This window comes from Aythya fuligula, chromosome 3, assembly GCF_009819795.1.
Source record: "Aythya fuligula isolate bAytFul2 chromosome 3, bAytFul2.pri, whole genome shotgun sequence".
Classification (NCBI taxonomy): Eukaryota; Metazoa; Chordata; class Aves; order Anseriformes; family Anatidae; genus Aythya; species Aythya fuligula.
In genome coordinates, this window is record NC_045561.1 from 96,193,344 (window position 1) to 96,219,225 (window position 25,882).

General features: G+C 34.4%; 1 protein-coding gene across 4 annotated transcripts in view; it reads left to right on the forward strand.

The window, feature by feature from the left end:
* Positions 1-25,882, forward strand: part of CSMD1 (CUB and Sushi multiple domains 1) — a 1,186,669-nt gene that overhangs the window by 957,392 nt on the left and 203,395 nt on the right. For all 4 annotated transcript variants that reach the window (XM_032184761.1, XM_032184762.1, XM_032184764.1 and 1 more), the window contains exons 24-29: positions 2,909-3,100; positions 7,500-7,626; positions 9,814-10,016; positions 20,584-20,775; positions 21,558-21,696; positions 23,800-23,987. In XM_032184761.1, the coding sequence (XP_032040652.1) occupies positions 2,909-3,100; positions 7,500-7,626; positions 9,814-10,016; positions 20,584-20,775; positions 21,558-21,696; positions 23,800-23,987 (1,041 nt within the window). The remainder of the gene's footprint in view (positions 1-2,908; positions 3,101-7,499; positions 7,627-9,813; positions 10,017-20,583; positions 20,776-21,557; positions 21,697-23,799; positions 23,988-25,882) is intronic.

Genomic DNA, 25,882 nt, shown 5'->3' on the forward strand with positions numbered 1-25,882 from the left:
TTAATAAGCTAAATGAAAAACAGATCTTTCATGCTACTTAGTCCAATTCCAAAGTAAGAACAGAGAAAGTGATGGCAGGCAGTCTTCTGTCAAACTGAAGCTTGGGGCAGGATTTCATTTAACTTAGCAATAATGAGTTTTTTTCAGGAGTCTTCAGGGATCATTATTGCAAATGAGAAAGGCACACTAGACAGGAAGCCCTTTCTCTGATGAATGAAGAGATCTGGTGCTTTTTATAAAATTCTCATCCTACAGAAGCAGCACGGCAAAAAGGAGGAGAAAAAATGTGGCATCACTTCATTTATATTTACGCATTTGTACAAAAATGAATGCTAAATGGAATGCATAAAATGATAGGAAGTCAGAATACGTTTATCCCAGCCTTGACTACCTCTTCAGTGGTGAGGATCGCTATGTAGCAGACCAGATGGGCTTGTTTGTCCAACAGTTTCTTTCATTTCTCTCAAATGTGTTTACTGGTCTTAAAGAAGTACCTCTCCCTAACTATTTATTCTTTGTGGTAGAAGGCAGAGAATAATCAGTCTCATGTGTGGCTTTTTGATCAGGGAATCTTCTTCTGCCAATCACATGCTGATAACCAAATGTCACACCTGCTAAAGAATGGGAAAGGATCTAAAATCAGTGGCAGAGAAATAATGTCACATTGGCTCATGCTGTCAAATTGGCATTAAAATATCATCACATTATCTGTCAAAACACATGTTCCATTTTTTTAAATAAATGTCTTTGTGTGTTTAATGGAATGATGAAATATAGCTATTTCTTGTGAAGTTCAGTTCATCTGAATGATCTAATCACCTTGGCTCTTTTTATCGTGAATGAAGAGAAATAGAGCTTTTTAGAATTGCACAGTTCATCCAATCTATTTTAGGCATTTACTTTAGGATGGGATTAATTACACTCTATAAGTGACTATTAAATCTAAAAGACAACTGGTTTAGATAAGACTGTTTATATAATCGGTGTTGAGAGCTAGTTAAAATGAATGCCACTTCTTTTGTCTGTAAACTGAGTATGTTTGCTTGTTTCTTTTTTTTTGGCAGCAAAGTGAAATTACAGGGATGTACAAATTTTCACACAGAGACAATCTTTTAGCAAGGGAATAATGCTAAATCTCTATAATCCGTTTGTACTTATAAGATGTAATTTTCCTTTTATGAAAACAACCTGTGATTATACATACTGTTTCTGACACATAGGCTATACCTCTGCCAGTAAACTAAATATTGTCAGGGCATGAGTGTGAATGAGGAAAATGATTGTCTAGACTTATGAAATATTAGGATAAATCCTAGTGTGCTGTTAGTTGGATCTAGCACTCTCCCAGACAATCTCAAGCACAAGGTAGCAGACAGTGTGAGCTAAAGGCAGCTCCCAGGAAATAGCTTGATATCCGTGCCATTTTGAAGGGTAATTAACAGTGCATGGTTGTGGTCCGAGCATACTAATTTGTCTTGGTGCTTGACATTTCTTAACATATTGGAGCAGATACAAATACAGTGTTTAGGTGATAGAACAGCTTTCATTTTGGGTGGGATCCCTTTTCTCTAGATAATTAAAATTCTCAGATAGCCTAGGTTTTTCATACAGTAGACTCACTTTACAGTGAAGGCTGAAAATAGTTTTTTCCAGAAGCTGGTTGTACTGACTGATCTTAGACAACTATCTAAATAAGAGTTGGAGTGTTGAGATTCTTATTTCTGTACTATGAAAATAGCCTAAGCTAAGTAGTTCCGATTTAGGCCTCTGATCTTTAGCAGTCTCAGTTCTAACAAGTAAATACTTCCAACCTTTCTGTCCAATTTAGGAATAGAAAAGCAGTAAGGTACTTTGGGGAAAAAAAAAAAAAAAAAAAAAAAAAAAAAAGTATTATATCCCAGTATTTTCTAGGAGTCCCCAGAAAGCTATAGACTCCCGTTTGTTTATAAAGGCTGTCATCAAAACCCAAATCCTAGAAGATGGAAAGAGTACAGTAGGCCTGTAGGATTCCTTTCTTTTGGCAGGAAATTCTGTAATTCAGATAAACAAATTATACCTTGAGGTGAGGAGAGGAGAGGGAGAACCTTCTGACTTCATCATGAACAAAGTCATGATTTCAGTGATATTTTTTCCCTTTTTTTTCCAGGCCAAATTTCAATAATTTATTTGTGAGCTTTAAAGGGGGGGTGAAGAACTGCACAAGAGGTTTGCCTTTACAAGTTAGCACTGCTGTATGGAGAAAACACAGATAAGAAAGGGTAAAATAGGGAAAGTACCTGCTCAGAGTAGAACTGCTTATGCCAGGGAGCACAGAGGAAACCATTTATCTCTTTCACATGTTAACGACCCAAAAAGGGGAATGCTAGTCAAAAATGAGTATAATATTATTTATTCATTTTCAGCAGAGGTGAAACGTGGTATCTGGACACTAGAATGGATGAAGCAACCTTTGTTTTAGCTTCCTGAATTTCCACTATGGTGGGATGGATTTGGTATGGAGATTAGATAAAGAGGAGAATCTTCTACTCAGTACCAAATACAGGGTCAATACTGCTTCCTTTCCTCTGAATAAAAAGCAAATAAATAAAATTTCAAGAATAAAGTGATACAAAATAATTAATTTCTCACCAATCTCTTTTAGGACAGTGCAAATAATACTGTTTCTTCAATAAAATAATGCTGCAATCAATATCATATCAATAATTATTTACTGGTATTTCAATTTTCTGATTTCCCCAGTTTGTATATAATTTATCTTTGTTCACTGTGGGTGCATCTAATCTAAGTGAATTATGAGAATATTATTTGCATCAAGACTAGAAAAAAGTTCACTGGCATTATACTTTGTTTTATATTTGATATCTATGTGTCTTTATTTCTTCTTTTCCCTTCCCACTTCTGTTTTCAGGTTTTGATCTAGTGAAGTGTGAAGATCCTGGCATACCAAATTATGGCTACAAGATCCGAGATGAAGGACATTTCATAGACACTGTCATTTTATATAGCTGTAATCCTGGCTATACAATGCATGGAAGTGGTCTTATGACCTGCTTAAGTGGAGATCGGAGAGTTTGGGACAAACCTTTGCCTGCTTGCATAGGTAATATGGATTGTGACAGTGAAAGATTTCTGCTGTAGTTTCAGGGAAAAAAAAACAACAAACTCTTCCTGTACTTTATATGATAATGGTATAACTGTATATAAGAAACCATTTACTGTGACCATCCAATTATGACTTTTCTGGCTCTGAATTAGATGGCTAGCTAGTAAAATCTAGAAAATTGCTGGGCAGCACTTCTGTCAATAGGGCAGTTTTTGATAAAAGCTTTGGTTCTGATTATATTGTGTGTCATCGAGTCTGATATCTTGTCATAGCCAGTGGCATTATCTAAATATTTCACAAGCTAAGCAAGCCATGTCCTAAAACAAATTAATTTTTCTTACCTTTTTATTTATTTATTTATTTATTTTTTTTTACATCAGAAATTGTTTCAGAATCTCATTCCTGTGAAGCTAATGTCATCCTACACTGGTGGATTATTTATCTGTTTGGTCCTGATACATTGTTGCTATGGTAGGATATTCAGCCTTGAGGTAGAATTTCCATTTAAAGATCATGTGTCTTCAAGTCTCAAAGCTGTGTTTCATTATAACCATCATAAACGTTAAACGGATAAGTACTAAGTGAGATGCACAAAATATCTGATCAGTATAGCTGTTGCCTATTGTACCTTCCCTAGGCAGTTTGTATCATCTGGTTTGGGATTCCAGTCCAGGTCACAAAAAACAGTGACTTCTGAGTTCAACAAGTTTCATATGGAGTTCCCATATGTAAAAGCTTCAGAAAGCTTTTCTTTCTTTCTTTGCCTACTAACGTTTAACTTTTGTATCTGCTGCCTGCTGTAGGTAGGCTACTGACTACTTACAGTGAACTTAGCTGACCTGCAGAATCCTTGATTGTTGTCTCTCTCCTGTATTGGATGCCACAGTCTCCATTCCAGGAGCTACCTCATGCTGAACACATTCACAGACCTGCAGTCTGAAAAGGAGAAAGCTCCTTTCCTTTCAAAAGTTCAGCTTACCCAGAGGATAAGTGCCAAAAAAACATCAGTGAACAGCATTTCTGCTGTCTTAGTAGAGATGTTATTTTTTTCCAAATGGTTCTAGAACTGTTTATATATATGCTCGTATATATAAAGCTTCTCATATATATGAGAATATATGCATGACAATACATATATGTATATGACAGGTCAAAGTAACTCTTTCCAGTTTTGATCAAAAGACATTCCAGATTTTTTATGTATTCAATTTCTCAAGCTTTTCAGGTCAATCGGTTAGCTTCCTTCTCATCTAAATTTGCCCTTTTTTAGAGAAGAGCCTTAATTAGTACTACCTTTGTCTATCTCCCCATTTAATTTAAATGAAATAATGACTCTAAGGTAATTTTCTGTAATCTTCTGTCTGTTTTCACCAACAGGTAAGAATTTAAATCAGTTCAATCATACACTTCTTAGTATGATGATCTATATTTGGGGTGTTGATATCTCAAGCATAAAATATTTCTAAACAAAAGAACAATAAAAAATGTGTATATTCCAATCTGACCTGGACAAAGAGGAAGATGGGAGAACCTAGGATCAAGTGAATCTAGAAGATTCCCATATTTTCTCTGGTAGAACACCTTTCACACCCCTTTTCCAAAATCTTTTTGACCAATACGTGTGTTTTTTTTATGCTGAGAATTTATTTATTTTACTGCATTACTGCAATGAAATGCTCTCTGCACTCCTATATCTTTACCTTTATTTCCACTTTTCTTGATAACAGGATGCTTTTAAGCTTCTATATTCCACTTACTATTGCTATCCTATCTTTGTTTTTTATTATACTTTGACTTTGTACCTTGCATTACTAGATTTGTTTTCTGTATTTTGTTGCTGAGCTTTTGGAATTACTTATATGAAAACCTTCTATTTCTTGAGGATCTCACTTCAAATCTAAGTGGAATTATGTCCTGTTATCAATAGAGTAATCACTTTTCATTTAGTATCTGGGGTTAGAGTTTGTTCTTTCTTTCATTCAACCACAATGCTATCTTCCTACATAGCTTTCTCTCTTTATATCTATTTGTTATTTTTCCTTTCTTTAAAGTCAAACAAGGGGATTTCAAGAGTTTTGCATAGACTCACTCTTCCTGTTTCTCAATCAATAAAACACCTCTGAAACATGTTAATTAGCTCCCTAAGAAGTCAAATGTTGACCATTGTCTCTGAATTCTCTCTGAAAGTCTTCTAAGAATGTATCTTTCTAAACCAGTCTGTTAACTGCATTGAATTGTTACATATTTTTTTTTCTACTGTTCTGCGAAAAGGAAAAATTATCATGAAGATTCCTAAAAATTCAGCTAGGCTTCTTCAGATTATTTCATTCTCTTTATTTATATTTACTTAATAAGGTTTACATATGTGATGTTTTCTTTTTGTAGTTTAATCCCATGCTAATTGTTCTCTTTTCCTTCTCTGATTTGACAGGCTTCCATTTCATCCTTTTCCTTGAGTTGTCATGAACTTTCAAAGATTGCTTTCTTACCTAGACACACTTTCTTAATGTCTTCCTGTTAGACAGATCTATTCTTTTTTGCTTGCTGTATCTTGTATCAACATTTGATACCTGCTTCTGTCTTCAGTGACTTTTACATTCATCATTGTCTTTACAATCATGTCTTTAATATATGTCTTTAAATGCATATATTCAGCATATTCTACACCTAGTAATCTTCAATGATACATAGCTCTATTGATCTTGGCATTCATTTTCATTTTCTAAGCCACATCAAAGAAACAAAATGAATTCCCGTAATTCCATCTTTGGACAATTATAGGTCTTTTTTGATTGATAGTTCAATTCTATCATTTATAATTATTTTATATAGCATATTCTTTAAGATGGTGATCTTACAGTATGCCTAATTCTGCATATTGGAAACTATCATTTTGGATTTTTTTTTTGTCAGAATCATGTTTGAATTTTTTTTTTTTTTTCACTGTGAACATAACATATCCTCCTGAAGTTCACAACATGTATTCTGTTTCTGAAAAAGTCTTAGAATTTTAAAACAAATATGTCAATTAGTTTGAGTTTAAATAAGTTTGGTTTCACTGAGATATTTTGAGGTCTTTGGTAAATACAATAGTGTATCAGTAATTTCTTTATATGCAGTTATCTGTCATGGTAATTATTGCAACTTGTATAATTGAAATTACCTGAAAACTTAGAGAACAGATATTTGAAGAAATAGCTTTCTGCTGTGGTTTCATAAATAATATGTAGTGATCTGAGTGACCAAAACAGCAGGATAGCTAAGTAAATCACTCAACTTGTTTCCTCGGCAGTTCTTTTCCGTTTGTATAACAATATGGTTGTCAGCAATGACTTAGTGGCATGTATCTTGTTAGGAGTTGTTGCTAATAAATTATTTGGTTCTGCTGCCATGTTTGTTCCATCATCTTTGTATTACACTGTGATAGACAGCTGTGCTTGAACAGTTTCCGTCAGTGTTTTTTAGTGCCATTACTTGTGAAGCAAAGCTGTTAGGGTAGCTGAGGTTGGACTTCAGGGACCTTATTTAACTGTGGAGTTACTGATTGATTTTTCATTCAATGGCACCTGACTGTTACACAGAGTTCCATTTCCATTAGGGCACAACTTCATACTGGCCAGATAATGGCATGATTCTCTAAACAAGCAAAGTAAGCATCATTTGATTCTGGATTCTTTGTGATGCAATAGGTCACTCCAAAAAGTTAAGACAGTAGTGATAGTAGAAATGGTTAAAACCAGACAGTTCATACTTTCAAATTATAATTGTCTGACTTACTGTCTCACCTATGGGCATACAGCATTTAAATTTTTTAATACTTAAGGAAATTGCAAGGCAATACCTAACTGCTTTCTTATTTAATTACATTTAAAGATACATAAAAATAAGTTCAAACCATTAAACCGAATGCATTTTGATATTAGAACAAGTGAGAAAGTGATTTTAATTACAATTTGAAAGTGTGTAAAGTCTGAGTTTCAGTGTTCAGTGTTACCTAGGGAAGACAAACATGTTCAATGAGATGTTTTTGAGACCTCCTAACACTGCTTTTTTGCTGTCTTGCTGATGCTAAAATTGTGCTTTTGTAGGCTCAGTTTATATTGATATACACTTGTATGTAAAACATCATAATCACTTAAGTACGATTTATTACTTTATTGCAAGTCAAGAAAGAGATTATTATATATGCATTTTTAACTTCTGTACATATCCTGGTTTGTATGCATATGTACCGGTTTCTAATGTTACTTCAGAGATATTATGTTACCTGTGACCTTGTTAGAAGAAACAGAGATATGAAACAGAGGAAAAAAGAAAAAAAAAAAAAAGAAAAAAAAAAGGACATGCAAGTATTATGGTCTTCTTAAAAATAAAGCAATCCTTATTTATTTTGTAGCTGAGTGTGGTGGCCGAATTCATGCTGCTACATCGGGGCGCATTTTGTCCCCAGGTTACCCAGCACCGTATGACAATAACCTTCATTGCACTTGGATTATTGAAGCAGATCCAGGAAAGACAATAAGGTACATGCTTAATTTCAGTATTTACATGTATAGTTGACTTTAGTATTTTGTAAATTATATTCTATGCCTTATATATTCACACTCTTTTACTTTTTTTGTTTGTTTGTTTGTTTCGTTTATTAATTCCTCGTTATAGTAATAAAGTCAATGCTTGTCATGCTGGCATTTATGAACACCACACCTCTAGGGAACCTGAGTAACTAAGTTTTACAAGGGACACCTAGGCATCTAATTTTTAACTGTGAATTCCAATAGATAGTACAGTCTATAAATCACCTGTGTTGCACTGCTATGCCTTTTTCTAACTGTAAACAAGCTAAAATGCCAAGCTGTCAGCTGTGGTTTCAAAATTCTTCCCCTGAGTCATTGTAATGCCATTTTTTTTATATATTTTACTGTCACATTCAATGTAATAATTTGTTGTAAATAGAATATAATTATTCAACAGTTTCTTTCTTGAATAAATTACTTCAAGCAAACCTAAAGTGCCTGAGTCTCTGCCAGGAGTGCTTGGACATCAGGCATCTTGGACATTGTTGGTTATCTAGTAGGAGACTGTCATGGATGCTTTGATGTGATGAGAATTTGTCGATTAACAGCAGCATAAGAGACGATAAACCCTTTGTATACAACTCTGACAGGTTTTCTTCTTTTATTCCTGCTCTCTTCTATCATATTGTTACTAACATTTATAACATTTTGAAGTATACAAGTATCATATTTTCCCCATAATCAGATAAAGTAAGACATCTCAGAAGACTTTGAGAATAATCAAATTTAAGAGAAATAACAAGGCTTTAAAAAGAAATTTGCACAGGACTGAGAGAATGCTTAATACATAAGGACTGGTAGATTTCTCCATATGGACTAGACAGCATAAGAGAAAACAGAAGAAATAAGAAAATTACAAAAGGGAAGCACAAACAATGACTAATGAACACAATAAAAGTACATGCTAAGAACTGCATAGACATGCCAATAATCTACATTTTTATTTCTGTAATAATTTATGGGAAACTAATGGAAAGATTCAACAACTCAGGCATAAGAAAAGGTAATATAAGAACTTTTAAAACAGTTTTTGCTCATCGGTTTATATTAATAAGAAAGATTTTCATACTCTGCAGCTGACATGTAGCTGAATCAGTCAAAGTGGAAGGAATATGAATATTTAAAGATTCTTTCAGCTCAGATTTCCTGTAGTAACACACATTCAAAACTTTGAAATGTTCAGTTCTTCTAATATTCAAGCTGATTTGTCCATTGCTAACAGAAAGTTGCGATTAAAACAAGAATGTAACAAAACAAAAAAAAATCTACTCAATATAATTTTAATTGCTGTCATTAAAAAAAAATCTTGATACTAATATAATTAATGTTATATAACTGAGATGTATTACTTGAGCACATTAGCTATTTTGTTATTTTGTGCAAAAAGTTAACAAATAGTAAGCTATTTCAGTATTTAATTTATGTGGACAAATGGCAAATGTAATTAAGAAATATCAACACATGAGTATTTAAAAAAGGAGTTTATATATTTAGCTATTTGATTTCTTCAAAGTTAAAAATATACAGTCAGAACTTGAAGTCAATGTACAGGTTTTGGCTAATAACATAGCATTCCTGAACACCTTTCTAAATCTAGTATTTCATCTGAAGATAAATAAAAATGTGAGTATTCCAATATAGAAACTTAATGTTTTACAAATGTTGGCATAAGCCAAAGATGGATTGATGCATTTTTTACTTTTTGTAAAGAAAAACAAATACCATACTGACTGAATTTCCTGTGCTATGTCTAGTAGCTACTGCTTTTTTCAGTTGCATATAGTTCAGTTCAATCTGTGTTTTTTGTATCCTCAGTTGAATAAATTAAGGAAATCTTTGATGAAATTATAGTTCTTAACATTTAAAATATCTATGATAAAAAGAGGTTAATTTATAGAACAAGTCATAATGGTGTTTTTTGTAATTAAAGCATTTAAAGGACTGAACAGTATCTCTCTTATGAGATCAGCTAACCCAACAGGAAAAATAGATAACGCTTCAGGACAACCAAGCCTTCTTGAGTCCTGAAACAGAAACAGCATTTCAAAACTAAGAACAGTTTGGAAATGATTGCTTGGAGTTTTATGTAATTGTGTTTAATCAGTAATGTACAGGGCTTTTTCTTTTTCTTTACAGCCTGCATTTTATTGTTTTTGACACTGAAGTTGCTCATGACATCTTGAAGGTATGGGATGGGCCCATTGAAAGCAGCATATTGCTTAAAGAATGGAGCGGCTCAGCCCTTCCAGAGGATATTCACAGCACTTTCAACTCATTGACATTACAGTTTGACAGTGACTTCTTCATCAGCAAATCAGGCTTCTCCATTCAATTTTCAAGTACGTAAATATTTTTGTATCTCAAATGCAATATTATATGCAATATTTATATATATTGTTCTTATATGTGTGAATTGTTTCTCATTTTACAACTTCTTCAGTCTTTACCAAAAGATTATATTATTCCAGTCTGTATACTTAGGGAGATAACTACAACTAAGGTGAATTTTTTGGACTTGCTTTGTGTCTATATGTTTTCTTATTCCGTGTTATGTATAGCAAAACCATGTCCAGTATTATCTAATCACTGTTGTCTAACAAGTCAAAATGGGTTTGTACATGCATGAGTTTCCTTTAGGGCTTTTAAGTGTTCCCACCAGTGTTACCTATTAATATCTTACATTATTTAGTGTTCATATTTTTTGATTATTTTTTTCCGTTTATTTTTCTTTTTTCACTCACACCACCTAATGCATCATTTTATGACCTTAACCACTGTTTGTGTAAACAGTTACACTGAATAATTAAATATATCTAAATATAATGAAATATATAAAAAACAATTTATATGGAACTGATCACACGGATTTTTCAGGGCTAAAGTAACAACCCCCCTGTATGCAGTATAATAAGATCAATATTGTAAAACTGAGTATGTGTGTTCAGTCACATGATATGGTGACTGAAGTGTTAAACACTAGGGGAAGGACTGCAAGGAGACCATCGTACTATTGTACTGTTGTGCCACTGTACCGTTGTCTTTGACTCAGTCATTGTATCCCTAAGTATGTAAGGTGTATCTGCTCATGAACATAAAAAAAAGTATGAATTAATAAAACATATGTGAGCAGGAGTATTATTTAAAACCTTCTCAACCTTCTCTGTAAGTGATGTCTTTCAGAAATAAAGGGCACTAATAAGCTTTCAATCATTATTTCTGCATAAGAAAATTTGCTTCCAGAGTTTACTAGACTTTTAATAATGCATTTGAAACTTTCCTGTTTACTTTATTTTATTTTTTCTGAATGTTGTGTTCCAAACCATAGACAGTTTCACCCTAAGATACCTAGTTAAAGGTATACGTATTAAGATAAACGAAAAGAAGAGAATAAATGTTTCTAAAATTTCTGACCTGTGTGCTACACAATATGCTGCTTTCCGTATTGTTTGAAAAAGTTAAATTTGATATTTATGGAAATTAAGTTATTTTTTTTTCTTTCTTCTCTGTTAGAGTTAGCAAACATATTACATCAAAAATATATATATATAATTTTATGCATAAATTTTGAAAGGAGGAAAATATTTAAGCTGTTCAACTTGCCAACAAGTTAGTATGTATTCTTTGACCTTCAATGATACTTATAGTAAATAAGAAACAATTTAATGCCTTAAGGGTGAAGAACTGATTTTGTCATGTTAGCATGCCTGATGGATGCACTCAGTGATTATTCTGGCAATTGCAGTGTATGTCTTACCGGAATTAATTGGAGTTAGTGGTGAAGAACTGAAAGTCTCAGCTCAAGTAAAGGGAAAATGATATTAAAGTTTCATTCACCCTGCTTGGCAAGCAGAATGTTTTTCTTATTTTTTTGTTTGTATAGAGTGAAAAATAGGATTTAAGGAATATGTTAAAGTCAATATTAAATTATTTCATCTAAAAACCAGGACTTAGTTTATTCAGTCTCCTTGAGGCAATAAGCACACTACTGTGGCCTTGATCTGTAAAGGATTTGAACTGATTAAACTATGGATATGTAGGATCTTTGCATGCTTTACTATTCATGTGTTCAAACTGTATGTCAGTTTGAACAGCAAATCTGCAAAGAATGTTGAAAATTTACTACTTTAGTAGTTTCTGACTGAATGAATAAAAAAAGTCTTAAATTGCTTAAAGTCTTCTGGTAATAACAGATGAGGCAGATATTTCACTACAAGTTTATGAAGGTAACTGCTTAAGTTTTGAGTCTCTGTGTCTGTCACTTGATAGATTTTCAGGTGATGCTTTTATTAATGAGCCTATTGTATTTAAACATGAATTACAAACCTAAAAGTAAATTTCAGATGCAGAATTGCACAGGCTTGGAAAACCTTCAAGAATCTGGAATTCTGACACATGCAACTTTGGTATGGCATGTTAAATGGCATTCATCTGTTGTGCAATTGGAATGAGTGTCTATGCCAATGAACATCCACTTAGAGCATCACAGGAAGGATATACCTCTGAGAGTATCAGGCCAAATGAACAGTTTAAAATCAAAGCATTGAATTGCTAGCCTCCAGTTGAGAATTTGTTTTGCAGTGCTGCAAAGGTGCTGATTACCTCCTTTCTATACTTTGCAGTAAGAGTGCTATTGTTGCATCTGTCTAAAAAAATGATGCACTCTTAAAGTATAGTTTGAGGTAGATGAGAAAACAATCACCTATGAATTACTTACTGTTGATTGTGTATGTACTTAGATGTGTTTTTAATGGAAAAATGTAAATGGCTGAAGCTCATAAAACATTTGAATACTATTAAAAGTGCCGTGTCTTGCCCAATCAGCTCAGCATGCAGAACATGAGGACATGAACTGACAAGAATGATTATGTTAATTGTAATCAGCCTAATGCTTTTCATTAAAACTTAATTACCATTTAATCATGCGTAAAAGGACAAAAAAATGGAGTTCACTGTACAAAATTGACCTTTACTCTAGGGGTTAAATACATTTAAACTATGTATTACAAGCCAGGGATGTCAACCAACTCTTTCTTGTCATGATACAGAAAGTGAACACAAGAAGGGTATAGACATATTTGATACTTGCCTTCCATTTTCCAAAGAAACACAATTACAAGCAGCAAAAAAAATCCTATCATTAGAAAGAAGTTTTCTAACCTGGTTTAATTTTGTCCTAAGTGTCTAAGGTAAATTTTTTTTTTTTTTTTTTAATATTTTTTTTCCTTCAGCTGTAAGTCTAGTTACAGTAATGCGCATTAAATTTCAAAATTCTAGACATCTAAGGGTCAATTATATGAATCCTACCATAAGGTTACAGATTCATAAAATCATAGAATATGAGTTGGAAGAGACCCACAAGGATCATCGAATTCAACTCCTGGCTCCACACAGGACCACTCCAAAATCAGACCATGTGTCTGAGAGCGTTGTCCAAACACTTCTTGAACTCCAGCAGGCTCAGTGCTGTGACCACTACCCTGGGGAGCCTGTCGCAGTGCCCGACCACCCTCTCAGTGAAGAACCTTTTCCTAACACCCAGCCTAACCCTCCCCTGTCCCAGCTACATGCTGTTTCCTCCAGTCCTTATAAAATCATAGAATGCAATAGGTTGTGATTAACTGCTTTGTCACAGGTATCTAATTCCCTTTGAGGTGCTGTCTGATGGACACCCTGTCTGGTGTCCATCTGCCACTCAAAAGGTCAAAGGTCATAAGTCCTTTGTCATATCTTTCAGTCCTGTGCCTGTGCCCGTTACCTTGGTAAGGCATCTCAAATGAGACTAGCCATCTATATTGAAGCAAATCAGTCTTGCTTAAACTCTAGACTTCTGAAAGCACTTGGATCCGATGCTCACACATTGCTTTTATTGACCTGGAGCTTGTTTCACTAAGAACTTATTTATCTAACCATACAATTTGTTTACCTGATATTAACAAGTACCAGTAGAAGTAGGAGATGATAGGAACACCACTGTCAGATTAGTCGTATTGCCATTCTTACAGGCTCAGCTTTATTTTAATAATACCTAACAGCAGTTGTTCTCCAACAGTTTAACAGAGTAAACATTCCTGAATAAATCATTCTGTTAACAATACAAATAGTCAGTTATGGCAATAAAAATAAAAAACCTCATACCAATCAGTCAATTAAAATAGTTATTTGGAAATTACTGTTTCTAATGTTGACACATCTGTTGATATCTTTCTTCCCCTGAAAAAGAGCTTAAGCATCAGTGGTTCTAATTTTGATAGCTCCTAATAACATTGTGCTTAATTTGACATCTATTTAAGCAATAATATCTGCTTATGTCCAGCTTGTAATTCCATTTGATCACTTGTCTGTTTACAGAAATTTTTATGGTAACTGTGTTACATATTTTGAACTGTCAGGGTACTCTTGCCTTGTAAATTGTTCATTTATTGCTGAGATAAATTTTAGTTACTACCCTAGTGAGTCGAGCAATTGTATTTAAGTACAAGCATTTCAATGACAAAATTTTCATTGCTAGGGTTCGTCATGAGAAGACAAAGGGATTTAGCACAAAAATACATTTTAAAATAGATTTAAATATGCATATATACTAATTTTTGAGTTCAAAGAAAATAAAATGCATTTAGACATCTCTTGTTAAAGTAGTTAAACAGTTGGACACCCTTTTGAAGTCTGTAATCTAATCATACTCCATAGTTCAGTCTTTTGCTTTCTGTGTTGCTATAAATGTTGCATTACATGCCCACAATAACACAGTTTCATTAGCATGGAAAATAATTTGTATCCATCATCTAATCCATAGCCTGGATAAGGTATTCTCAGCCTCTTAAGAGGCAGCAGTTCTTCATTTGGTTTCTGTAGAACTACGCAGAAAATAAGCTTGTAGGTCACTTTGGTTACCTCCTTTAAACTTGTGGTGTTTTGTACTTCAGCCTTTGCAAAACAGGTGGAATTAGCATCTGTATTTCTTTTTTTATTACGCTACTGAACAATGCAAGACATTTATATTTAATATTGATTTGCAGTTGCTAGTATGCACATTTACATATGTTGCATAAGATGCTTGTTAGAGACTAAACACTATTCTTTCACCTATGGAAGTGGTTGTTAGTCTGCAAATCCTATGTACAATGTCTCGGCTTTGATATGCCAAAATCCTTCTCAAATTTATTATGCGATCACTTGTGTCAAAACACATGAAGCTTCTGCATCACCTGCAGTTTACAAACCTAATTCTGGAGAAGTTTTCATTATTTTTATTACTATGTGGAGTACAAAAAATAGAGTCTGCGACAAAACACTGAAGCAAATGGCTTACCAGAGGCATGGTACAAACAGTATAGATGAAGGTGATGATTTTTTTTTTTCTTGTACAGCAGATTACAGGCTAAACAAACTGATCAAAGATGAAGTGTCCTTCAGATGAAAGATAAATTAGGCACTGCTCTAACATATTAATCACAAGGCTACAAACACACAAATATATACAGCGGGTCATACTCTCAAAAACAGTATCCTATTGATTTTCAGTGAAGTTTTAAATTAACTGTAGAAAATGTAGTTTGGGGGCCAAATCCAAAACAAGATCCAAATTGGCATTCTGGAAGATTATTAAATTCAAAATAGAGAAGCTTTACGTAGTGGCTGCCGACATATGGAGGTCTGAAAACTCCCTAGGCACCTTTGTTTTTTTTCCCAGCTGCCCATTCTTCTGGCACTTTCTGATTCTATTGACTGTGCACACAAAAGCACGTCCTCTGTTGAGGAGGTGAAACAGAGAGTAGGAGAGGAGAAATCTGTACAGAATGGGACTATAAATGTGGAGTATTGTGTAGTTTACTGCATATAACATGTGCAAGAACTTGCACACAGCAATTGAGTTATTCGCCAGTTAATGGAAGTCAAATCCCCTCTCTTGGTTTTGCCATTTTAGAATCAGAACCATTTAGGTTGGAAAATACCTTAATTTTTCTCAGTCATTTCTAAAACAGTCTACCTATGCAGCTTAGTTTTGACTATAGCATCCTTAAGTCATAAATGTAGTTGCTGCTTTTCGTGTTTTACGTCATATATGTTTTAATTTGACACTGTTTCCCATAGTGTTCTCCTGAAGAAACTGGCTACTCGTGGGTTGGAGAGGTGTCCAGTTTGCTGGATGAAGAGTTGGCTAGATAGCTGGGCTCAAAGAGTCATAGTGAATGGTACCCAATCCAGTGGCAGCTGTTTGCCGCCAGTGGTGTTCCACAGGGTGGAATTTCATGGCTAGTTTTGCTGAACATTTTTATCAATTATCTTTGATTTTATCAAATACATGTGAGGGGAACAGCTGTGGGAATTGGGTTTGTTTAGTCTTGAGGAAAGGAGGCTGAAGGGAGACCTCATCACACTCCCAAACTACCTGAAAGGAGGTTGTAGTGAGGTGGGTGTTGGTCTCTTCTCTCAGGTGACAAGCGATAGAACACTAGGAAGGTTGTGCCAGGGGAGGCTTAGAGTGGATATCAGGAAGGATTTCTTCACAGAAAGAATGGTTAGGCATTTGAATCGTCCACCTAGGGAAGTGGTGGAGGACCATTACATACCTACATCATATAATATAAAATATAATAATAGATATGAATATACATCATTAAATACCAAAAGGTATTTAAGAGATGTGTGGATGTGGCAAGAGACATAGTTTAGTGATGGGACACAGGTCAGCCCTAACATTTGGACTTTATGGAAGGTCTTTTTCAACCTATGATTCTGCAGTTCTAATTGTGTTCAGCTTCAAGTCTCTGAATTCCTCACATTTTTTACAATTTTATATGGCATTGTCACGTCACAGAATGAACATGCCATTTCCCATAAGTATGTATGATGGATATTAATTGCATGGGTATATATTAGTATGTGGATCGAGAAGAAAAAAGCCTGTTATTAAACGAGATAGAAGAGCTAGTGATTCTTAATGTCTGGATTACTTATTAAAGCATATAACACCTATACTCTTTAGATATTTTCACAATACCAAGTAAAGTGAGAACAGATTTGTAATTTTCATGCAGTTACACTCTTGGGAATTTTGTGAAGTAAAACAACTTAGAAATGAGATGAAATGTTGAAAAGTTGACAGTCTGTCTAAATGTTCACTTTACTAGATGACACATCAGTGCTTAAATGTCTGATGTTTTGTTTAATTAGGATCAAGTGTATTTGGCATGATGAAAAGGTTGCTGTTTTCAAATACAGAAAATAACTTCTGAGGCTGCAGGAACAGAAGTGTAAAGAGTGTTTTGGTGCTTATTAAATGCCTGGTTATTTTTAAAATTTAGAACTTTCTATGTGAGAAATGGGGACTAACAGTAAAAATAAATTTTAAAAGGCATCAGTCCTTGATGATTGGTACGTACTTGACACGGTTGAACTGGGAATACTTGTTGATTGCTGAGGTATTATTTTGCATAACCTTTTAATGAAAAAATGAAGGTAGTCAAAGATTTCTTGAAAAAAAAAAAAAAAAAGCTAACTAATGAGATTGTCATATGCTTATATACTTAAAAGAATTTTGCTTCTTTAACAGATATGCGCTAGTGATCCAATTTTTTTTTTTTTTTTTTTTTTTTTTGGGTTGTTGTTGTCTGTCAAATAGTAAATAACTTCTCTGAGGTCATGGTCATGCTTTCCTTCCCTTGTGGCCACGTATACATTTAGTAAACTGCACTAATAAGGGATGTCAGGTAAATTGTCAGAGTGGTGCCTGGGGAGTGCTTACACAGTACTCATTAGCAGTAATAGCCATTACTTTAGTTCTTGAATTAATGCTTATAAATTCTGGTGGAAAAGTCTCACACTGTCAAAAAATAAATAAAAATGCAACACTGCCATTGTATTTTGCTTCATTTAGAAATAGGAATGATCTCAAGGTGTTTAAGGTGTGTTACTTTGGAGTGGAAACAAAGTCAAGAATAACAAATATTAAAATGATAAACAAAGTCAAGAATAACAAATATTAAAATGATAAACAGAGTCCTGTATTTGTAATATGTTAGTTATCATAATTCATGAATTTTAATATAGAGATGTTTTACAGTTTCTGTGATTTGTCCAAGTAGCCACCTATTTGCTAGAGTACACATAAAACCATTTTAATAAGATTCACCTTTTCTTCTTTTTCAGTTTGTTTCTCATCTTGCTCATTAATTTTTCAACCTTTCTTTCTACTGAAAATTTAGAACACAATTATACTAGAGCACATTGTAAACAAAATTATAGATATTTTCATTATTTCAGAAGATCACCTCAGGTCAATACAAATTAAGGGTTTTATTGCAAGTATTTTTCAGTAAGATTTTTATTTTCTTATTGGGCCGTTATCAAGTGACATTTTTTATTTCAAAGGGCTAAAAACACTAAATCCACAAAAAATATATATTTTTTTCAGGTTAAAAAAAAAAAGATTTTTTCATTTGTACAACGTGGTAACTGTTTCAGTTTTTTAAATGTTTAATTGCTGTTGGTTTGTTGTTGTTGTTGTTGTTTTGTTTTGTTTTGTGTTTTTTTTTTTTTTTTTTTCTGGTCACAAAGGTTGCATTGTGGTAGTAGTTTTTTTTATCAGCAGCTTTTTTATCTTTTCTTCTGAGAATGAGTTAAAAAATCATTTTAATGAAATAATAATGTTTACTGTGATTTAAACAGAAAAACTAAAAAAGGAAATAAAAAACAATCAAACAAATAAATAAACAGAGCAGGAAGCATGGACAGACTACTAACTTACATAATTTATAAGAGGTATATTCTTTGATTCCTTGATTTTAAAAAGTGCTTCAAATCCTTTAAAAATGAAGAAAAAGAATTAATTTAATAGTGCAACCAAAGTAAATTCTAATTCTTTCCTAAAGAAAATTTGAGATGTAATGCAAGTTTAGATGAAGACCACTAAATTTATGTGTCAGTGTGCAAATGTCCATGTGTGTACTACATTGCGGTCAGTGGAAATCTAGAGCTGGAATCCATTACCAGCAGACATATTCCTTTCTATTTCTCTTTCACTTGTTTTATAAGCCATTTTTTTTGGCACTGACTTGCAAGTTAATTCTAATAATAAAGATTCTCAATTTGTTCTCATTCCAGCATAAACAATTGGCAATGATTGTTACAGGAGACCAAACCTCAAAAAAATGACTGCCAATTCTCAGTGTCAGAAAACTGCCCACAAACTATTTTTCGTTAGTGCTTCTGTGTTTATAATTTTATTTGTGTTAATGTATTTGTTCATGTTGCAAAGAAAGCCTCAGTCTAATTCCAATTATATGGATACATATTACTATTGTGTAAAAGTCAAAGCATTTCATTTCACTCTGTGTGTGTGTTTGCTTAAAGGAGTTCCAGAGATGAGAAAAAAAAAAAATGTGAAAAAGAAAGGCCAAGATTTTTCTCAGTCATTTAATACTATATAATGAAGTTTGGAAGAGACTTTGCACCTCTGTTTGTAGCAATAGAAGCCATTAATGAAGCATAATACATGTATAATTACATTTATGTCCCTAGTGTTTTTGACCTGTAATTTGTAGTACTTTCCTATAACTTGAGTGCTTGGTGCTGCTCAAAATACTGAAAGACATAGCCACTGCTTTCCCAGAGTGTAGGAGAATGTACATCCAGATATTATGGGTAATTCTAATATTAGTTTATAAACCAATAAAGTAGTAAAAAACAGTTTTAACATGGTATGTGCACTTTTAATAATTTTAATCATTTTATCTCTGAATTGTCCTTATTGGTCTGATAATCAGAACAAAATTACACCTTCAAAGGACATCAAATTTAGAGTTGAGGTGGCTGTGAACCAGTTTAAGAATTAATCAACTGTCTGATGTGTGAGCATGCAAGAAAATATACCTAGTTTATATTAGAATAAATAAATAAATAAATAAATAATTTTTGTTGATATTTCACAATTTTCAAGGATTGTACTTTCTGGTACAGATGAGCAGAAGGATGTGGGAGAGTAGATTTTTAAAATGTCTTTGATCTGGGTTCACAAAGTTTAAACTTAACTGAAAGAAGACGGTGAAAATAGTAGATGGTCTTACCTGTAGGTGCCCACCAAAACCCATTGTGACATTAGGTTTTAGACCTACCTGCTCACAGGTGTGCTAAGTTCTTTAAAAAGGACATGGTTGGGTGGAGCAATCTAGAGTACCTTGGCTCTGTCCCCTCCCAGGTCCAATGGCAACAACTAATACATCGGTCTGTTATCAGCATTATTTTAAATCCAAAACACAGTAACAAACCAGCTACTAGGAGGAAAATTAACTCTATCCCAGCCAAAACAAGAACAAAAGCAAAATCTATATACAAACTCAAGAGATTGAACATATGAGATGTTTTGCTTAGATTGAGTTTTAGCATACTCTGATAAAGTTGTTTCTTGCCCCTGGAAAGGGAAATACAGGGCTACATAAAACTGCTATTTGATTCATCCAGCTGGGCAAACATAGCATTTGCATGCTGAAGAATATTAAGACTACAAAACAATATTATTTACATTGTGTTATTTACCATGTTGTGTAAAAAGGCATCAAAGTGCATAAAGAAATTTGCTTTGATAACGGGAACATTAAAATGAGAAAATGAGTTACTAGCTCTTTTGGTGTATTAAAAAATGAAAAGAAGAAGAAAAGCTTGTGTTTATTTCCTCTCAGGCCATATTTCATACTAAGAAAACTGGCAGGAAGCCAACATAATCATGATGTATCTCAGTGGGCGAATTCTCATAGAAAAAGAGAATCAAAAAGCATTCGTATGTTAACTAATAAGTAAATACTATTGCCTTGTTTGGAATGCACTTGTAAAAATATTGTGCTTTTAAGTAAAGAGTGTCTACATCTAATATCTACATCTTAAAGCTTTTATTTAATGATTCCCTAACAGCTTCTATTGCATCGACCTGTAATGATCCTGGGACACCACAAAATGGCACTAGATATGGAGACAGCAGGGAGCCTGGGGATACAACCACCTTTCAATGTGACCCTGGCTATCAGCTTCAAGGACAAGCTAAAATTACATGTGTACAACTGAATAACCGATTCTTCTGGCAACCGGATCCTCCTACATGCATAGGTAATTAGCTGAAATGTTATTCTCTGTTTATAATTAATACAGATCATATTTCTTGTTCAACTGGTGGGCATATGAGGCTAACGCTGGAGTAATGCTCTCCATAGAAACCAGTTATTTCATACTTCTGGTCACCAACAACCACATTCTTAATAATAACAGTATTTTTGGATGTCATTTTCTCACTCTATTCTTTAAACTTTATGAACATTTGAAATTAACAATGTCTGACAGAAACAATTAAAATAATTATTTAAAATTATTATTTTAAAAATAATTAAATATTAACAAATATTAAAACATTAAAATAATATTTAAATAGCTGTAAGTTCACTTCTCTAAAGTTCAAAGTCTTGACTTTGCTCCTTGCCAGGCTCATATTACTTGAGATCACAAATTCAACCAGGGCATGTTTGTTACTGCCCTGACTGCCTCCAGTCTAAACCTCTTTCATGAGTTCATACACACTGGTGAGCACCAGGTGCTCAACAACACTTCTTTGGTTGGTGTAATGCTTCTCCTCTTCCAGTATATAACAAATACTCCAGTTTCATAAAGATGGGATTAAGTAGCAGCAACAATATACAGGAATTCCTATTCAGCTTAATATTTTGTTCTTTTAGGAAGAGCTTTTTTTGTGCTTTTGAATATGAAGAGAGCACATATTATTTTTGGAAAATACAAGTGGGAATGTTCAAATGTTTATTTACTCTTATTTAACAGCTAACAAACACTTGTAAATTTAACATGTGACCATATTCCCATTTCTTTTTACATTGTGACAGCTGCATGTGGAGGAAACCTGACAGGCCCAGCAGGAGTTATTTTATCACCTAACTATCCACAGGCATATCCTCCTGGGAAAGAATGTGACTGGAGAATAAAAGTAAACCCCGATTTTGTCATTGCCTTGATATTCAAAAGGTACAAGTTCTAGATGAATGTCTCTGTTTAATGGGATTTTAAATGTCACTTCTCATCATCTGTTATTTCTTAACGCTTCTAATTATATTTCATGGATGAGACGTGGAGTATACCAATAATATGTGCTATATCATTGCTTCAAAATAACAGAAAAGTTTTAACAGAAAAAGAAAAGTGACAAGTTATATGTTACTTTTGATTTCAGATATATACCATAGCAAAAAAAAAAAGAAAAAAAAAAAAAAAAAGGTAATATTTTAGTCTACTTAGTCAAGAAAAAAAAGATGTTTCAATAATGTTGGCTCATTGTTTTGAAGAAATTTTATTTACTCAACATACCATCATCAACCTATATTTGTTGTATACATTTTTAACACAAATTGAAGTTCATGTAGTCATATTCATGTGTTCAGTTTATCATTTCTATTTGAATCAGGCCTATATAATCATCTTGGCTGCTGTATGTATGGATGGAAGTGCACAACTTTTTCTTCCTTTGGTTCTGTATCCTGAACTTGATTGTTAAGCTAATGATGACGTTGCTCTCTGCTTCAGCAGTATGGAGATCAATTATGCTTCTTTTAGTAAAAGATAATGGGATGTTGATAATTTTGTTGTGTAAATTTTGCACCTTTTTTTTTTGGAAAACACAGTTTTCTGTATTGGCTGACTTCTAATAAAATATTGCAATGACATAAATGAAATAATCAAACCTGAGAGACCTGAAAATTATATAATCAATAATACGAACATTCTGTTCTTTGGGTATTTCTTGAAGTAGCATTAGTTGCCCACTAATTACACATTTGAAAATACATGTACCTCATGATAAGCAGTATATGTCTTGGACTGCCTAAGCTCAAATGCTTCATTTCAAGTAAGATGGAAGAAACTTAGAGTTCATGCTGCAGTTCCAGTACATTTTACAAAAAATTGCAGTCCAGTAGCACACAGTGGGCATCTAAAGTCTTTCCTTATTTTGATGTTCTGATTTCAAGATAGAAATCTTCCTCAGAAATCTGAAATAAAAGATTATGCAGTTGCTTCCCAAGTTTTTAATGCTACCTTTCCCAAACTGTCTGATATTACAAAATATTCTTGGAATATTCTCATCCTTCTTATAGCTGATGGTGATATAGAGTATTTTAAACTCTAGGTTGTGGCATTGTTAATCTTGTAAATATTTTCAGAAAGCTGAAAAAAATTGTAATACATATTAATGATTTGGAATATCTTGTGTATAACAGTACTAACTGATATAATAGGAAGACAAACACAAATCTGACCACCATACTTGCAACAAAGCAAAATACTTATTTTCTCTTTCATTTTACAAAGGCAATTAGAAAGAAAAATATCCACTCAATTCTGCTTTTTTAATTTAGTTTTACTTTTCAGATGTTTTTCTCAGTGTTCCTAATACTTCCTTTCTATCTACCTCTGTATACATTTACAGTATAAAAGCCCATATTTTTATCTTTATATTGTCTCAGAACTCATCTCAATTACCTTCCTCTGAAGGACAGCCTGTTTGTATTATATTCATAATCGTGTTGTATAAATATATACATGTCATAAAATATGACATAGGTGGTTTAGTGAGTGGTAAGAATATTAATTATTAATTGTAATTTATCATAATTCTATGATATAATTTGGGTATGAACAAAGACAAGCTCCAGGACAGAGATCTGTCCACATGAAAGCATCTTGTTTCTCAGGTAGTGAATTTCTGTTTATGATGGGTGGAGTTAGTATCATGTAGTTTAGCGAACTAAAAGCTTGACTTTTAATTTAAGCAAGTTGTGATTCATCCCATCTTGAGAACAGTGTTTAAGATAGGTGGGAGCATATGCTTTGTTTTCATTTACTGTAGACAGAGCCTAAACAATGGCCTTATAGTAGATCTTACATAAAGCTGGAGGTGTTTGTTTTGTTGGTAAGGAGAACTCCATCTAAAGCTCGTAAATGTTCATGTTTTAAAATACGTTCATTTCTGGAGAAGAAAATGTGTAAGGCAGAAGATTGGCAGCCACAATCATAGTTGCGTTTAATTCATGAAAAAGAAATTAAGACTTAATTCTCTTTTTCCTTTATTTTCAGTTTCAATATGGAACCCAGTTATGATTTTCTACATATTTATGAAGGAGAAGATTCCAACAGTCCTCTAATTGGCAGTTTTCAAGGCTCACAGGCTCCTGAAAGAATAGAGAGCAGTGGTAACAGTCTGTTTCTGGCTTTTCGCAGTGATGCTTCTGTTGGAATGTCAGGATTTGCTATTGACTATAAAGGTATCGTTCTCACCATAATTTGTGGAAAAATATTAAAGGAAAGAAATGTTACTTAGGGTTTATTGAGATTCAAACCTGTTTACTTGTAGATGTATTCATATTGAACTGGCAAGTACTCCTTTACATCAATGTAGGTTTTAAAAACTATTTTCTGTAAATGTGTTGAGTAACACAGAAATCCTCTTACATGAAATCTCTTTCATATTACTTATGCATATTTTCATCTTCCAGAAAAAAAAAAAAGTAACAATAGAAGATACACATCGAAAGTAGCATTTGCAAAGGAATTGTAGAATAATGGAATTGTCTCACCCAATTAGAATACATGATTGTTGATGCTTCCTTGCTGATACATACCAATACATTTTCCCTTCCACTTTGTTGTTGAATCTACATACACATTTCTGAATTACTACTGCAGGAGACCCTTTGCATTTTTGTTTTCAGGGGACAAAAGGAGAGAAAAGGTGGGGGGAAGGAGGGAGCTAGTGGTATATATTACTAACCAGAGAATGTGTTATATTTTATTTTTATTAGGGATAGACACACATTCTCACACACTTAAAATGATGGTTTGTTTTCTGGTCAACATGCTGTCTCTGGCTTGATTGTTATCTCTGCTCAGGTTTATCAAGCTGTTTCTCAGAAGCAGAGTTGCAGCCTCAGCTTCTTGTTCTTGACAGTGGAAGTAAACCACAGAACATACATGTAAAGAATTGTGATGGTTTTACTCAGCTGGGCAGCTGAGTCCCACTAAGACCACTCCCTCACTCCCCTTCTTCAAAATGAAAGGGGGAGAAAATATGATGCAAAGCGCTCGGGTTGAGATAAGGATGGGGAGATCACTCACCTGTTATCGTCACAGGCAAAACAGACTTAACATAGGGAGATTAATGTAATTTATTACCTATTACTAACAACCTAGAGCAATGCGAAACAAAGGAAAGAAACTAAAAACACCCTCTCCCCATCCACCCTCTTGTACCTCCTCCCTCCAAGTGGCACAGGGGAATGGGGAATGGGGGCTGCGGTCAGTCCCTGATGCTTTGTCTCTGCTGCTCCTTCACGGTCACTCCCTGCCCCTGCTCCACGTGGGGACCCTCCCACGGGATGCCGTTCTTCCCGAACCGAGCCTGCGGGGGCTGCCCACAGGTAGGAGCTCTTGAAGAACTGCTCCCACATGGCTCTGTACCACAGGGTCCATCCCCCAGGAGCAATCTGTTCCATCACAGGTCCCCCACAGGTGGCAGCTCCCCACAGCCCCCTGCTCCTATGTGGGCTCCTCTCCACGGGCTGCAGCTCCGGCCCGGGGCCTGCTCCTGCGGGGGCTCTCCATGGGCCACAGCCTCCTCCAGGCCACATCCACCTGCTCCACCAGGGGCTCCTCCACGGACTGGCAGCATGGAGATCTGCTCCATGTGGGACCCATGGGCTGCAGGGGGACAGCCTGCTCCACCAGCGGCCTCTCCACAGGCCACAGGGGAACTGCTGCTCCATGCCTGGAGCACCTCCTGCCCTTCTTTTGCACTCACTTTGCAGGGCTGCTTCTCACTCCTCACTCTCCCAGCTGCTGTTGTGCAACAGGTTTTTTTTTCCTTCCTTCAGTCTGCTCTCCCAGAGGCCCACCCAGCGTTGCTCCCTGGCTTGCCTCTGGCCAGTAGCAGGTCCCTTGTGGAGCCGGCTGGTGCTGGCTCTGCTTTGACATGTGGAAGCTGCTGGGCTCTGCTCACAGAAGCCACCCCTGCACCCCCCTGCCCTGCTACCAAAACATTGCCACATAAACCCAATACAAGAATGTAAGAACAAAAACATCAAAAGAGAATAGAGATATGGTGCCAATAGAGGGAGGTTAAAAATAACTATTACATCATTCTTGTATTTATTCTGCATCTTTC